At 38.8% G+C, this 17,837-nt stretch overlaps 1 protein-coding gene across 1 annotated transcript in view; it reads right to left on the bottom strand.

The window, feature by feature from the left end:
- Positions 1–17,837, bottom strand: part of NBEAL1 (neurobeachin like 1) — a 130,980-nt gene that overhangs the window by 15,622 nt on the left and 97,521 nt on the right. Inside the window, exons 42-46 of the mRNA XM_080671263.1 lie at positions 17,216–17,356; positions 12,128–12,258; positions 9,432–9,541; positions 5,568–5,685; positions 4,171–4,268 (exon numbers count right to left, since the gene is read on the bottom strand). Coding sequence (XP_080527389.1) covers positions 4,171–4,268; positions 5,568–5,685; positions 9,432–9,541; positions 12,128–12,258; positions 17,216–17,356 — 598 coding nt within the window. The remainder of the gene's footprint in view (positions 1–4,170; positions 4,269–5,567; positions 5,686–9,431; positions 9,542–12,127; positions 12,259–17,215; positions 17,357–17,837) is intronic.

Below are 17,837 nucleotides of genomic sequence, written 5' to 3'. Positions count from 1 at the left end.
AATAAAAAGAAAATGACAAATCAAGTTAACATTCCAAAGGCACAGTTAAAATGCAGAATAAAATTTTATCTAACAGGGATTCTTCTATCTCCATCACAAAATATTAGGTCATAGGTAATAGATGTGACAGCTATAGGTACTTCAATACTTAACTCTCAATTATTCACTTTATTTTTTTAAAAAAAGGTTGATTTGTGTCATTTTTGTAAAATAATAAAAACAAATTAGCACTACTCTTATTTAAAAAAAAATTAATGGTGCAAAAACATTAAAGAATCTATTTCAAAGCCCAATGAAGTGTTCTGTTTTATTGTTACTTTTGCCTTCTATTTCAATCAGCAGGTAAAGAATAAAGCACTGACTTTAAATATGACTATTATGTAAAAATCAATGTTGGAGGCTTTAAATAAACTGTTGCTGAGGAATAATAGCCATTATAAAATTTAGTCTGATAATTGAAAAACAAAAGTACATCTATCAGTCAGAGTTTAGACCACTATTGTTGTAATAACTGGAGATTTCAATTCAATGCAATTTACTACACACATAACATATATCAGAAAGATACAAAATAATGAAAAGAAGGTTGCTGCTTTTATATGTTTACTAGAGGCCCGATGCACAAAGATTCATGCAAGAATGGGCCTTCCTTCCCTTGGATGCCGGCACCCCCTTTGCTCAGGCCAGAGGTGCCTTTCCGACTGGGCTCTGGCCTGGAGCCGCCTTTCCACCTTCCCACACTGCCCAGAGGCCCGGAGATGCTGGGGTGGTGAGGAATGCCTGCGTCTTCGCCCATCTTCGCCATGGTGACGAGGCAAGCATCCTGCCCCAGCTGCTCAGCACCTGCATATGCAAATTAACCTGCCATCTTTGTTGGGTTAATTTGCATACTTACTCCTGATTGGCTGGTGGGCATTGCGAAGGTACAGTCAATTTGCATCTTTTTCTTTTATCAGTGTAGATAATATAGTGAGGCAAAAAAATTATATACAACTAAGGCAGAAAGTATCAAAATTAGGATATAAATAACAGCCCAAAGAACATAAAAAAGAGATTTTGTTCAACAAGGGAGCTTCCAGCTATAAATTCAGAAGAAATATGGAATGGTAGAGTCACATTCTAGTTGTGTAAATTTGGAAAAACTAGTATCTGATTTCTCTAAGGTGCTGTAAGCTAGGTATTATTTTATCTGAGACCTGGCTTCACCATCTGAAAAATGAGGATAACTAGATATTTATTGTGAGAGTTGGGTAAATCATGTAGCACTGTGCTTGCATTAAAAAATAAAATAAAAAGACATAATAAATAGTATATTATTGTACCCTGACTAGTGTGGCTCAGTTGGTTGGAGCATCGTCCTGTACACCAAAAGGTGGTCGGTTTGATTCCAGGTCAGGACACATACCCAGGATTCAATCCCTGGTCAGGGTGCATATGGGAGGCAATGTATCAATGTTTCTCTCTCACATCAATGTTTCTCTCTCTTCCTCTTCCTCTAAAATCAAATTTAAAAATTAAGTATATTATTATATATTCCTCATTTCTAAATTCATATATTAACAAAGAACAAGACATCTTTGAAACCTAACACTGGATTAACTTCTATGAATCCAAAGCTGTACGCAATCAGAAAGACAATTTAATTTCAGATACTAGTATGGGAAAAGATATATAGTAATATTCATAATTTAATTCTATATGTTTTATATTCTACTAGAGGCCCGGTGCACGAAATTCGTGCACGGGGAGGGTGGGTTTGTCCCTCAGCCCGCCCTGCACTCTCTCCAATCTGGGCCATACCTCTCACAATCCAGGACTGCTGGCTCCAAACTGCTTGCCTGCCTGCCTTCCTGATTAACCCTAACCGCTTCTGCCTGACAGCCTGATCACCCCCAAACCACTCCCCTGCCAGCCTGACTGATGCCTAACTGCTCCCCTGCCAGCCTGTTTGCCCCTAACTACCCTTCCCTACAGGCCTGGTCACCCCCAACTGCCCTCCCCTGCAGGCCTGGTCCCCCCCAATTGCTCTCCCCTGCATGCCTGGGTCCCCCCATCTGCCCTTCCCTGCAGGCCCGGTCAACCCCAACTTCCCTCCTCTGCCGGCCTGGTCACCCCTAACTGCCCTCCCCTGCAGGCTCGATCGCCCCCAACAGCCCTCCCTTGCAGGCCTGGTCTCTCCCAACTATCCTCCCCTGCTGGCCTGGTAGCCCACAACTGCCCTCCCTTGCAGGCCTGGTCCCTACAAAATGCCGTCCCCTGCTGGCCATCTTGTGGTGGACATCTTGTGTCCACATGGGGGCAGGATCTTTGACCACATGGGGGCAGCCATCTTGTGTGTTGGAGTGATGATCTATTTGCATATTACTCTTTTATTAGATAGGATAGAGGCCTGGTGCACAGGTGGGGGCCAGCTGGTTTGCCCTGAAGGGTGTCCTCAGATCAGGGAGGGGGTTCCCTTGGGGTGTGGGGTGGCCTGGGCGAGGGGCCTGTGGTGGTTTGCAGGCCGGCCACACCCCCTGGCGACTGAAGTGGAGGCACTGGTATCTGAGATTTATTTATCTTCTATAATTGAAACTTTGTAGCCTTGAGCAGAGCCAAGCCTCCTGCTCGCTCCATGGCCCCAGCCATTTTTGTTGGGATTTATTTATCTTCTATAATTGAAACTTCATAGCCTTGAGTGGAGGCCAAGGCAGGCCAGGGCTGCGGAAGCTTGGCTTCCTCCATCGCTGGGGGCAACCCAAGCCTCCTGCTCTCTCCAGCTCTGTGGCTGCTGCCATTTTTGTTGGGATTTATTTATCTTCTATAATTGAAACTTTGTAGCCCTGAGCAGAGGCCTGGGCTGGCCAGGGTGTGCAGGAAGCTTGGCTTCCTCCATTGCCGGGGAAACCCAAGCCTCCTATTTGCTCTGTGGCTGCAGCCATTTTTGTTGGGATTTATTTATTTTCTATAATTGAAACTTCGTAGCCTTGAGTCGAGGTCTGGGCTGGCCAGGGTGTGTGGGAAGCTTGGCTTCCTCCACTGCCAGGGAAACCCAAGCCTCCTGCTCGCTCGGTGGCCGCAGCCATCTTGGTTGGGCTAATTTGCATACTCGCTCCTGATTGGCTGGTGGGCGTGGCTGTGGGTGTAGCAGAGGTATGGTCAATTTGCATATTACTCTTTTATTAGATAGGATAATTTGAGTTTTAGGACTGGGTTTGGGCTCAGGCTGGTAAGTGCCCTTTTTGGGCAAATGTCAGCTACTAAAAAGTCTTATACATAGAATGAGTCCCAATATAATAACTGTTTTAATGACATAACCTAACTGGTATTCAATTAAAATGAAGGAGGGCCCTAGCTGGTTTGGCTCAGTGGATAGAGCATTGGCCTGCAGACTGAAGGGTCGCGGGTTCGATTCCGGTCAAGGGCATATGCCTGGGTTGCGGGCTCGATCCCCAGTAGGAGTCGTGTAGGAGACAGCTGATCAATGATTCTCTCTCATCATTGATGTTTCTATTTCTCCCTCCCTCTCCCTTCCTCTCTGAAATCAATACAAATGTATTTTTTTAAAATATATTTTATTGATTTTTTTACAGAGAGAGGAAGGGAGAGGGATAGAGAGATAGAAACATCGATGAGAGAGAAACATTGATCAGCTGCCGCCTCCTGCACACCCGCTACTGGGGATGTGCCGCGACCAAGGTACCTGCCCTTGATCGGAATCGAACCTGGGACCTTTCAGTCCACAGGCTGACGCTCTTATCCACTGAGCCAAACCGATCAGGGCTAAAATATATTTAAAAATAAATAAATAAATAAAATAAAATAAAATAAAATAAAATAAAATAAAATAAAAGGAGGGAGTAGTATCTCATCTAACAGGGAGCCTTCAACCTTATCATTTTCTTTCTCAGAAATAACAAAATAAGGTGATTGGCTTTCTGAATAAATATAAGCCTCCTGGAGATTTAGTAACTGACTGTATATGTGGATTGACTGCAATATTTTGTTATTTCAAAACAGAAACAAACATTTAAATCTATTTTTTATTAAGGGACAATATATTTTTCTCAAATTCTAAATAATTTTGATATAGTGTTTTAAATCATTAAAATCCTTGAAAATACTGGTAGTAATACTCCTTAGCAATTAATTTCTAGACTTTTTATATAATCAATAACTTTTATGGCTTACCTTTAACAGTTGACAAGGTGTTTGCCCGAAATTATTAATCATCCCTTCTAAGGCTTTTCTTTCCTTCTCATCTGTTAAGGCATCTAAATCCACAGCTCCTAAAACCAGGAGAAGTAGTCAACTCACTACAGAGTGAAAATAAATCGGTAAGCCACACAACTGAGTAATATATCAGAGACTGATTAGCATATTTTCATCAAAATATTATTCCGTTCTTTAATTTATAAAACATTTTAAGGATAATGTTTAAAAAACAATAAAATACCAAAATTAAATATGTAAAAGAATACATTTTATCCACTATTTAGAACTAAAATATTTTAAACAAATTTAAGATAGTCCATAAAAGTTTCTCTAAGAAAAATGCAAACTATATTCATAGTATACCGAATTGTTTTCCTCATCATAGTCAAGATGAAACAAATGCAATAACCACACAAAAATACTGGTATAACCCTACATGGCTAGCACTGCTCAGTGGTTAGAGCATCTGCCTGTGCACTGAAGGGTCTTGGGTTCGATTCCTGGTCAAGGGCATGTTGGGTTACAAGCTTGATCCATGGCCTCAGCTGGAGTGCGGGTGGGAGGCAAACAACCAATGTGTTGCTCGCACCAATGTTTCTCTCTCTCCCTCCCTTCTACTCTCTAAAAAAAAATGGGGGGAAAAATAGCCTTGAGGAAGATTAATGAAAATGCTGCTATAAATTACTGCTTATCTAATAAATGTTGGGGAAGGTGACATTATGGTTAACTGATTATTCCCAGCCATACCTAATATGAATTGTTAATGGCTTGTAATTGGCCAAACTAGGTGGGTCTGATTTCTACGCTCCTAACTATCATGCTATACTACCTCCCTACAAATTTTTATAGAAGGAAAACATGCTTGTCTAGTTACAGAAAGTCATGTGAGCTCTGCTATAATTCATATAACTTCATACTATTCACAATCTTTAGAACTATCAGTTCTACTGAAGGATTAGAAAAGGACTGCTTAGTATGACTTTCAAAGCCCTCAAAAAATGTTCTTGATCCTGAGCTAATAAACATTAGAATGTCATCATTATCATTTAAAGAATTATTATTTGTAATTCTAAAGGTCTTTTTTCAAAGTCTGCTAAAAACTTAATACTAAATATTTAATGTAAGACCTGACTGAATAGGAAATATCTGCCAGAGATAAACTTTTATGCCACCAATAACTGACACATATATTTAGATTTGCATATATACCCTTAATTACTATTTTTTTTACAAAAGGATATTTATCTTTCAAATAAAGATTTTTTTAAATGTAGTTTTATCATGTTAAATGGTTATGTCCAAAATATCATGTTATAAGCACATATTATACATTCTAGCAATATACTACAAGAGAAAAAGTACATAGGTTTTACCTTCATAACTACAGTAATAGAAAACATTGAGTGCCTCCACTGCAGCTGGCCCCCTCTGTTTATAGCCAAAAATTAGATCTATCCATTCATGAAGATGAACAGAAACATATTCAGACTCCTAGAAAAAGAACAAATAAGTAATTAATATAAAATACCTTCCAAGTACAATATAAAGATGGGTCCTTTAAAAAAGCAAGAGTAAATTAAGCATTTCCATACAAAATCTTACCACTGTATTAATAATTATTAATCATCTACTATATATATTGACTATACTCTATCTTGTTCAATGTAGACAATGTATTTATTACTATTTACTACATATGCATCTCCTAACTAATGGTGAAAAAAAATACATCTAACAGCCTAAATATTAATGACAAAAAATTAATGATGGCTCTGGAATGCATCTTTGTTGTAAAATTTCCATTGAAATAGTTGTCTAAAATTCAATTCAAGAAAATAATAAAACTATGGTGGGGAAGATGAGAGATCCTGCAAATCACTCCCTCCATCCCATTCCAGTAAGAGGTGGGTGGACTGGGTGGCAGGCAGAGGCTTGAAGGATCTCCTGGAGCCTCTAAGATGGCTTAAAAGACAGTAAGGAAATTGTTGTTGGAGATAGGAAAAAAAGGACTCAATGTTTTAGTTACATGAAAAACATAAAGGGTAAATAATGAACTCCTGGATCTGGGGATGAAGATTTCTAGGCAGAATATTTTAAAGTGATGATTGGTTTCTTTTAGCTGCCTGTGATAAAGTATGGGAGGAATAAGATGACTTGGTCGGAGGGAAAACTGTTCAGGTTTTAGCATAACTTAAAAAAAATATAAAGCCAGGTCTTGCTGGGTTCAAAATAAAATTATTTCTCATTTCCAGTGTCACTAGAGAGTAAATATTCCCAAAGTTAAAAAATGGCCTAAATCAATGTCACCAGTAAAATATGGCCTCAGGCAAAAGTTTAGTTCAGGAGTGTGGCTATCAAACCATCTGTTGAGGTCTTTCCCCCTCATAGGCACACTCAAGAAAATATAGAGTATCTTATGACTGTTAAAGAGAGAGAGAGGGGAATAGAGAAAGAGACACAATAATCCAAAAATGGAGTCACTTGTGCAAACCAAGACTTAATACCTAAACTCACTGCAATTTCAGCCTATTCCAGGAATATGAGCTTTAACCAGTCAATCTGGAATTACCTGATCAGCACTAGTGAGGTAATTTTCATGACAGACCCTTGCCTTTCCCCCAAAGGAAAGGTGAGCTGCCAGAAACAACCCATTCTATGTTAGACTTCCTTTTCCTGTCCCCTTCTGCCTACAGAAGCCTTCCATTTTGCACAGCATCTGGGAACTCCTTTCTAGGGTAGATAGGATGCTGCCCAAATCATGAATCATTGAATAAAGCCCATTAAGTCTTCAAATTTACTGGGCTGTATTTTGTTTTTTAACAAGAATCTTAAGGGCATTTTCACATAGAAGCCTCTCATTCAGCCCAAAGTAATATGGAAGGTTTTTGTCCAATAGAATTGATGCCTATGAAACCCGAAATATTTTAAAAGAAAATTTATTAATTCAGTCTGAAAAAGATAGAAACTGTTCAAAAAAGAAGAAAGACCTGTGACTTTCAAGTTACTATGGTTAAGAAAGGCTGACAAAAATACTCATGTAAACAATTTCATTTTTTTGATGGAAAACAAAGAATGACTGTGTGGGGGTGGTTTCAAGAGCCCAAGGGTAGAACAAAGGAACCATAAAGAACCACTCAGGGAACAGCACTGGATCCTAATAAAGGAACTGAGATAATGTTCCTGCTAGAATTCTTAATAGTTACAAACTAGTTACTGCTAGGTGCCTCTTGTTTTCTCTTCCTTTTGAATGAGAAAGCCTATCAAATTTTGACCTTGTCACATCACTGCTGTTATATGAGGGCAGATAACTTGTTTCTTTACTTCAGTCTTCTGATCCAAGAGACACAGCTGAATAGTTTCATCCCTGCATTTAGATGAATAATAAGTTACTGGATTTTAGACCTCATGCCTTAATGCAAGGATCAGCAAACCACTCCTTGTGTGCCAAATCTTACTAGTTGCCAGATGGGTAGATGGGTCCAACACAGCCACACCCATTTATTTTGCACTTCAATGGCAGAATTTTGACACAGACCTTACAGCCAATGAAAATATCTATGTATATAAAAGCCTAATATGCAAAGTGTCCCCTCGGGAATTTGACTGACCAGGAGTTTGATCACTTGCTATGATGTGTGCTGACTACCAGGTGGTGGTGCGGAAGGAAGGCAGGCCCCCAGCTGGCAGCTGGCAGCCGGGGAGGAGAGACCCCCGGCGCGCAGCTGGCAGCCACTAGGGACCCTACCCATGCATAAATTTTGTGCACTGGGCCTCTAGTTTATTATACTGTCATTTCTGAAAAAAGTTTAAAGATCCATGTCTCAAAGAGATGAGACTCTGGGGGCTCTAGAGAAGAAATATGTGTAATTTGTATGTTGGAGGAAAGTGAATAATTTGTGACCTGAGGGCAGACTTGTATAGTAGATTAAGGATGGTTGCAAATTCTTTCTCACTTGCACCATTGAGAGGGGGAATTTATTTTCCCTCTTTTTGAATCTGCACTGATCCTGTTTAACGATTATAAGGTGGCAGAAGTGATGCTGTGACAGTTCACAACCTCAAGTCATGAGAAAATGTGGAAGCTTCCACTTTTGCACTCAGGGGAGCCATGTGCTGCCATGTAAGAAGTCTAGCTACCCAGGTAGAGAGACCACATGGAAAGCCGATATCCTGAAACCACATGGAGAAGGAGAAAAGTCTAGCATGCCAATGTCTCAATGAAGCCTACTTGACTCTAGCCTTAGCTATCATATGACTCCAAGGGCATGAGAACCTCAAACAGGACCAGAAGAATTATCTAATTGAGACCAATCAACTCACAGAAATGTGAGAGATAATAAAATGGCTACAGTTTAAAGTCACTATATTTTGGAATAGTTTATTAGGCAGAAATACATAACTGAAACACAAACTTCTAACATCTTATTAGTAAGGAGCATGCTTCCCTGAAATCCTGGACCCCTATTGTATGTCATCGATAATATAGAGGAAAGCATCTGAGAAGTTCCTGGTTAGCTATAAGAAACAGATTCTTTTTCAGAGTTGCCTTATTCATGCATAAGGTTATTGCTTACAATTATTATAATCTAATCCTGAATACTGTAAATCTGACAAACTATATACTAATGACAAGCAATGTTTCTATGTATTGGCCTAATTAGTTTTAGAATATGCAACATTTCAGTTTAAATAGAGAACTAGGTGGGCTATTGTGGGGAGAGGAGGGAGGGCACATCTCCTGCAAGATAAAATACAATATCAACATTAGCCTCTCACTAGTACTTCGATTCCAAAGTGAAAATTTAGCTAAAAATCCGAAGTGAAAATTTAGCTAAAAATGAGTAACATTTTTTTAAACTGGCATTTAGGATTTAGCTATCCTAAAAACTTGCTAAAATCCTTCAGTACTAATCCTTATATTAGATTTGAAACAAATGTGGGAACTACAATAAATCAAACTACACTAAACCTGGTGACTGAAATAGTTTCACATACAACAGGCAGGTACCTTACAGAAATGACATTTTTTTGCCATAGACCCATGGGACTTGACTATACTTTCACTAAATCCGAACATTCATCACCCTCAGAATTATTATATTATGCAAACATCATATATAATAGATTAAAAATTAATGTAGAAAAATGATTAATAGTCAGATACACTTAATTCCATCCTCTGGAAAATACATCTTTATCTTACTAATCTCTCTAATAACTAAACACAAAAATCTTACCAGAGCTTTCCTGTGTTTATAGATGAAATCTTCAGCTGACTTAGCCCATTTGGGGAGAATGACATCATTTACTAGTTCTTTGGAAACTTGTAGACGACCCAGGTTAAATTCTAAGACATATAAAATAAAAATGTATCAAGTCATTTTAGATTTAAGTAAATCAAGTAGAACAAATATGAAGGAACATTCCTTAGCAAAACTGAAGATTTTTCTTCTTTCATTAAGAGTGAAAAGTGAGAATCAAGTTCCCTTCTTAAAGGTAAATCAGATTAATAATTGTTGTGGTTTTTTTTAAAAGTAATATATTTTATTGATTTTTTACAGAGAGGAAGGGAGAGGGATAGAGAGTTAGAAACATCAATGGGAGAGAAACATCCATCAGCTACCTCCTGCACACCTACTACTGGGGATGTGCCCGCAAACAAGGTACATCAAGGTACATGTTTTTGACCAGAATCGAACCTGGGACCCTTCAGTACGCAGGCCAACGCTCTATCCACTGAGCCAAACCGGTTAAGGCAATTTTTTATTGAAGAAAACTTATAGCTATGAACAAAAACTTAACCTGAACAAAAATGCAAGATTAAGTGTTCTTTTTTTAAAATTTAAGTGTTCTTAAATTTAAAAATAATTAATATAGTCACTCTAATGGTTAATGTACAAAATATAACCTTAGAGCTTTTTTAACTCATACATTAAACTCACTTTAAGATTTATACTTGCCTTATGAAAGAAAAATATTTATATATCAATATTCTAATTAGATAATGACATCATAAAGATTTGCTCATATAGAACCCAGAAATGAAATTTTCTCATTTATAAAGTATGGGAAGGGAACAGTGTTAACACAAAAGACCTTCATAAAAGAAGCTGCCTTAAAATATCAGTGTGTCTCAAAGTATAAGAGTTTAATGTCATAGAATGACAGGACACACAGGGTCTACAGCTTTGTCAACCCAACCACTGTATAGCAGATAGTGTCGGCCACCTGATAGCCATTCCTCATTTTGTAGCAGAACCTGGATTATATTCAAGTTGTCCATCCCTGCCCTATAATTCATGCCTGTTGCAGGTGACTGGTATAGAGGTTGGTATATGACCCAGCTCTGGAGAATGAGGGGAAGTTATAAGAACGTTTCTCGCTCTTAAGAAATGACACAATTAACAGTCTCACTTCTTCTAAGACACCATTATGTCTGCCTATGATACCTATAACTGCTTTAGTCATTTGTAACCATGAGAGGAACTAGCCAAGGACAAAGCCAAAACACTTAGGATAGCAGAGTGAAATACAGAAAGAACTTTGCTTGGATGATATTGTTAAGCCACCTGAAACTACCATACCTCAGGGTTTTTATGAGGGAAAATTCTAAAATTTTCTGAATCACACAATTATGAGGGTTTTTTTTTTTTTTACCAATATTTGTTTTACTAATGTAATGCTAATATTAACTAATAGTTGTTGGCATTTTAACTAATATACTTTGCTTTCTCCCAACTAGCTCATTTCAAACAAAGAGGCAATGTATAGTTAGAAATGGCTCTGGTGAATGTTAGAAATTGTCAAACTAAGAGAACTTTAAATTCTGCATTCAAATTTAATCTGCTCATCCCACCTATCCCAGATACCCTGCTTTAAGAGACTCCAGTCCTATGACTGACTAAGAATGTATAGGATCAGACTCAATCAATAGATTCACTTGATTTTCTTAAAGTGACCAATTCCAACTGCCTTACTGAGAATCCGATGCCCTGCCTCCAAACTGTCGTAGTGTGCATGACCAAAGGAGATGAGGCCCTGAATATGATCTCCCTGGCCTGACAAATAATCCTACTGTGCAAACAAAGGGTCAAACATTAACATTATATGCTAGGAAAAAGAAGTTGGTGATGGTTCTTTGACACTGTGAAATTTCCTGAAAAAACAACTAAGTAGTAACAATCTTGCTCATTTCCTTATTTGTGCTTAAACTAAGTCTAAAACTACCTCATAGAAAAAGTATTTGGATATTTTAAAAGACTGTATTTAGCTCCGTGATTCTCTCCTTCAAAAACATACTGATTTTTCAAATATTGTGACAACTAATGCCGTCATTCTTTTCAGTTTGCCTCCTGTCTTCTGCTCTAAACCAGGAATCAGCAAACCTTTTAAATAAAGGGTCAAATAATAAATATTTTTGGCTTTGTGATCCCTATGGCCTCTGTTGCAATTACTCAAATCTGCTCTTTTACTGTGAAAGCAGCCACAGTCTGTATGTATAAATGAATTGGCTGGCTGTGTTACAACAAAATTTTATTTATAAACACATTTGCCCATGGATTTGGCCTATGTGTTGTAGTTTGCTGATCCCGGGCCTAAATCCTCATTTTATTTAACTCAAACATTTTTAACCAAATTGCTACATGGCTGAAATAGCATATGGTCATTTTTGCTTCTCTAATAAACACTGTACTCTGACAAATTCTCTTATCAATTCAAATTTTACCCATTTATCTTACTTTACTGTAGCACTTCCCAGGAAGGTAAGACGAGTACCCTGGCATCAGTAAGCCCTGTGACTGAATAATACACAGGCAGAATGAATCTTAACTAATCAACAGAACATCACAAAAATGTTCTGAAAGATATTTTTCAGGATCCTCCATTGGGACCTAAAATATTATATTCAAATTTTTAATCTCCTATTTCTTACGATTTTGATTTTCCAAGAACTCTGGGAAATAGAAGAATTCAGGAATAAGTTCCTTCACATCATTTGGATTGTCCATGAGAGCCTGCCAGGTAGCAGGGATGGAATGGAATTGTCGATCTGCACAATCAAACCTGCAAGCGGAGATTGAAAGAGAAAGGTGAATGCTGAATGAGAACAGGCAGGAAACAAACCTTTAAACTCCCTTTGAAAGTTTCCTAATGATTAGTTTCTCTTTTCTTAACATTTATCCTTTAAGTCTAAAAACACAATTTGCTCTCCTTCTTATGACTATCTGTCATACTCTGTTGTCAGGAACTAAATACTACCATAGTAATCACTAGTATCATCTTAGTTAAAATAGATGAAAACCCAATCACAATGGAAATTTTTAAAAATTAGATTAAATATAAACCTAAGACACCTTAAAAATGGCACTTTTTTTTTCCAATTACAGTTTACATTCAATACAACTTTGTACCAGTTTCATGTGTACAGCTTAGTGGTCAGACAACCATATATTGAAAGTGCTCCCCCGTTATCCCAGCACCTGGCTGGCACCATCCATAGTCACCACAGCATCAATGACTATATTTGCTGTACTTTATGTCCCCATGTCTATTATATAACTACCCATTTGTACTTCTTAATCCCTTTGAAAAAGGCATAATTTTTGCTGAGTAAAACTGATTACAGAAAGTGAATAAATGTTATTTGGATATTTTTAAATTACAGTTTAAATATCAAAGTATTATAGTATTAATATAAGTGGTTAATACATCTATCAGAATGCTGCTGACTTAACCCTTAATACATAAATAGCTTTACAAGCTCTTCTACTAAAAACCAGAGGGTGATTTAGGAAAACAGCTCTTATATATACTATTATCTTAACATTATTTTTAAGTTCCATCATGGCTCTATGGTAGTTGAAAGAAGCCCAAGTGGCCATACTATAATTTTATTATGCTTTCTCTAATCACAAAAAGTGTAACCTCCTTCTGTTTCATCAACTTTAACATTGTTTTCCTGGATTTATTTATTTTATTGTTTTAATATATTTTGATTTTTTACAGAGAGGAATAGAGAGTTAGAAACATCGATGAGAGAGAAACATTGATCAGCTGCCTCCTGCACACCCCCCACTGGGGATGTGCCCACAACCAAGGTACATGCCCTTGACCGGAATCATACCTGGGACCCTTCAGTTCGCAGGCCGACACTCTATCCACTGAGCCAAACCGGCTAGGGCTTCCTGGATTTATTAAATGACTTAATAAGTGACACTGATGACTAATTTGACTCTTTTTGTGCCTAACAATCTTGGATTGAAGCTAAGCTAAACTTAGCAGAACTCTGAATTTAATTATTGTCAATGACTGGGTCATTAATAAAGTCTAATGATGGTGTATCCCAGTGGTCAGCAAACTCATTAGTCAAGAGAGCCAAATATCAACAGTACAATGATTGAAATTTCTTTTGAGAGCCGAAAACCGACTTCTGCGCATGGGCCACGAAGTTTCAATCGCACTGTACGTGCGCGCCCGCACGTGGTATTTTGTGGAAGAGCCACATTCAAGGGGCCAAAGAACCGCATGTGGTTCGCGAACCGCAGTTTGCCGACCACTGGTGTATCCAAACTCAAGGAGAGGTACAGCTTTAATGGTAGAATTTTTTTGTTTGTGTGGGACAGAACAGCTTTATTGAGATGTAATTAACATATAATGCACTCTTATGTAGAAAATTCAATGGTTTATGGTTTTTAGTATATTCACAGAGTTGTACGTCCACCATCACAATCAAGTTTAGACATTTTCATCACTCCAAAAAGAAACCTATATCTACTAGCAGTCACTCTTCAATCACCCTACATCTATCCCTAATCTACTTTCTGTCACTATGAGTTTGCCTATTTTAGACATCTCATATAAACCATACCAGATGTGCCTTTGTGCCTGGCTTATTTCATTTAGCATACTGTTTTCATGGTTCTTCCATGTCATAGCATGCGTCAAGCTTTCAATCCTTTTATTCACTCATGGACAAGTAATATTCCATTTATGGATATACCACATTTTATATATTCCTTTACCAGTTGATAGACATTTGAATGTTTCCATTTTGGGCTATTATAAGTAACTAGAGACCCGGTGCACGAAATTCATGCACAGGGGGAGGGGATATCCCTCAACCCAGCCTGCACCATCTCCAATCTGGGACCTCTTGAGGGATGTCAGACTCCACTGGGATCGGGCCTAAACGGGCAGTTGGACATCCCTCTCACAATCCAGGACTGCTGGCTCCCAACCGCTTGCCTGCCTGCCTGCCTGCCTGATTGCCCCTAACCGCTTCTGCCTGCCAGCCTGATCACCCCCTAACCACTCCCCTGCCAGCCAGACTGACGCCTAACTGCTCCCCTGCCTGCCCGATTGCCCCTAACTGCCCTCCCCTGCCGGCCTGGTCGCCCCTAACTGTCCTTCCCTGCAGGCCTGGTTGCCCCCAACTGCCCTCCTCTGCCAGCCTGGTCACCCCTAACTGCCCTCCCCTGCAGGCCTAATCGCCCCCAACTGCCCTCCCCTGCTGGCCATCTTGTGGCGGCCATCTTGTGTCCACATGGGGGCGGCCTTCTTTGACCACATGGGGGTGTCCATCTTGAGTGTTGGAGTGATGGTCAATTTGCATATTACCTCTTTGTGATATAGGATGTTGCTATGTACATTTGTGTATAAGTTTTTACATAGACATATGTTTTCAATTATTCTATATAGTAAAGAGATAATATGCAAATTGACCCTCACACCCTCACAAGATGGCTGCCTACGACCAGGCCGGCAGGGGTAGTGAGGGACAACCAAATGACCGAACAGCAGGCTGCGTGGGATGACCAGGCTGGCAGGGGGTTTAATGAGGGACGACCAAACAACTGAACAAGCAGGCTGCATGGGGCGACCAGGCCAGCAGGGGGTTTAATGAGGGACGACCAAACAACTGAACAAGCAGGCTGCGTGGGGCGACCAGGCCGGCAGGGGGTTTAGTGAGGGAAGATCAAACGACTGAACAGCAGGCTGCGTGGGGTGACCAGGCCGGCAGGGGTCAGTTGGGGGCGACCAGGCCAGCAGGGGGGGCAGTTAGGGGCGACCAAGCCAGCCAAGGGGGGCAGTTGGGGGATGACCAGGCCGGCGGGGGGGGGGGGGGGGGGGGCGCGATAAGTGGTGACCAGGCTGGTGGGGGGGGGGGGTGGGCAGTTAGGAGCAACCAGGCCAACAGGGAGGGGGCAGTGGGGGCAACCTGGCTGGCAGTGGGGGGCAGTTAGGGGCAACTAGGCTGGTGGGGGGGGAGTTAGGGGCAATCAGGCCGGCACACAGAGGCAGTGAGGGACAATCAGGCAGGCGGGGGCGGGGGGCAGTTAGGGGCAACCAGGCAGGCAGGCAGATGAGCAATTAGAAGCCAATGGTTCAGGATTGTGAGATGGATGTCCAACTGCAGGTTTAGGCCCAATCCCTGGGATCAGGCTTAAACTGGCAGTCGGACATCCCCCGAGGGGTCCCAGATTGGACAGGGTGCAGGCTGGGCTGAGGGGACCCCCCAACTCCATGCATGAATTTCGTGCACTGGGCCTCTAGTCTTGAGATAATTAGAATTGCTAGGTCATATAGCAATTCTATGTTTAACCCTTTGAAGACTGTTTTCCACAGGGACCGCATCATTTTACATTCCCACCAGTAGTATATAAGAGTTCCAATTTCTCAGTATGCTAATTGACACTAGGTATTATCTGTCTTGATTATAGCCATCCTTGTGATATCTCAATTTGGTTTTGATTTAAATTTCCCTGATGACTAATGATGTTGTGCATCTTTTCACGTTTATAGTTCATTTGCATATCTTCCTTGGAAAAATGTCTATTCAGATCCTTTGTGTCCAATAGTTAATTGGGTTGTCTTTTTATTATTGTGTTGTATGGATTCTCTATACTAGTATATTCAATTACAAGTCCCTTATTAGATATACAATTTACAAATATTTTCTCCCACTAAATGGGCTATCTTTTCACTTTCTTAATGGTGTCCTTTGATGCACAAACAGAATCTATTTTCAAAGCTTTGTAAAAAATCATTTATTCATAAAATTAAAAGCTGAAAAAAAACACAGTATACTTTACTGGAGTGGAAATTACTTGCTTATCATTATAAAAGTAACATTTAGAGATTTGCAGTGATCTTGAGAACAGAGTTCTCTTCTTAAAAGCCAAGGCTTGGGGGGCAATGGTAAGATATGTACACATATAATACCTTAATAAAAAAAAATAAAATAAATAAAAAAATAAAAAAAAAGAATATTAAAAAAAAAAGCCAAGGCTTAATGTACTAAAATCGAAAATAAGGGACCAGCGTTAATTTTGAGAAATAAAAGCTACATGTAAAGACAGTAGAATAGGCAATGGTTACATAGCTCTTAATTGGGTAGGAAAGGCAAATGGTAATGTTAAAGAATACGGCAACATGGAAGACAAAATGTGAATCAGGAGAGAACTACCTGGGGGATACACTGAGGAACTGAGGACTCATAAAGAAGTTTGTTTCTTCAGGATCATTAGGAAAATGTGTAACATAGATACATTTTGAAACTAACAGGTAATATGAGACAATAGCATACAGACCTGTTTGAGCTGCTACTAATAATGTAAGAGCCCTTTAGTCCTCCTTCTTTTTATTTCTCTTGATTAATTAATATTTTTAGGAGGACTATGTAGGCATTGGTTAGGTTTTAATCTCTGGTAGATGATTTGGATCTAGCTCTAAATCAGTTCTAACTCTAAATCTATGGTAAATCTATAGTAAGAATCACAAAGGTGCACTAGGTAATAGTAAAAAAAAAATAAATTCTCCTTAAAAGTCTTTTTTGTAAGTTGACTGGAGTGACCCATTCTCAAACTAGTTTGGCTATTTATCTAGAAGCTACATGAATCAAAACTGAATAGAGGAGAATAAAAAAGATATGGCCCTATTATACAGTATATGACATGAAGGCAAAGAGTTTTTAACAATAACGTGTAGTCTTAAGGAAATAGTGTATTTACCCAAAACATACCTTCCACTTTGAAGCTGAATATGGAGAGTAGTGAATGGTTCTGTACGAATAAGATAGTGCATAACCCCAGCAGAATTTGAATAGTGAGTACCATAATGAAATTTATCAATAGTTCCCATAGGATCCTCAAAATTTTCATATCTAAAAAAAAAAAAAAAGAAAGAAACTAAAGTTTTGTAGCCACAATAATAAAATTAAATTAGGAGATAAGGTTGTATTGCATTGTTGAAAACAGTTTTTAAGAAGTTCTTACTAATGTTTCATGATGTATGTATTCATATCAAGACACCAATTAATAAATAGACAAAAAAATTATTCAGTAATACATTTTTCTGAACAAGTTAATATCACTTATACTGGATTCTGGAACAGTTCTGTATTATGCAATAATACATGTTCACTGTAGATAAATGAGAAAACACAGAGATTAAAAAAAAAAACAAGCTTAAAAATCAGCTATTATATGAACATTTTTGTGAATATGTCATCCTTCATGTATAAATCAATACACAACTATATTTTAACATAAAAGTCCTATATATAAAATATTGTTTATAACTTATCATCATTTAACAGTTTTCTATTAGCATCTTTCCAAATGGCTAAGTAGTCTATTTTTAAT

This window comes from Plecotus auritus (genome assembly GCF_963455305.1).
Source record: "Plecotus auritus genome assembly, chromosome: 5".
NCBI classification, from domain to species: domain Eukaryota; kingdom Metazoa; phylum Chordata; class Mammalia; order Chiroptera; family Vespertilionidae; genus Plecotus; species Plecotus auritus.
The sequence above is the reverse complement of the archived record's forward strand: the minus strand, read 5'-3'. Positions and strand labels throughout refer to the sequence as shown.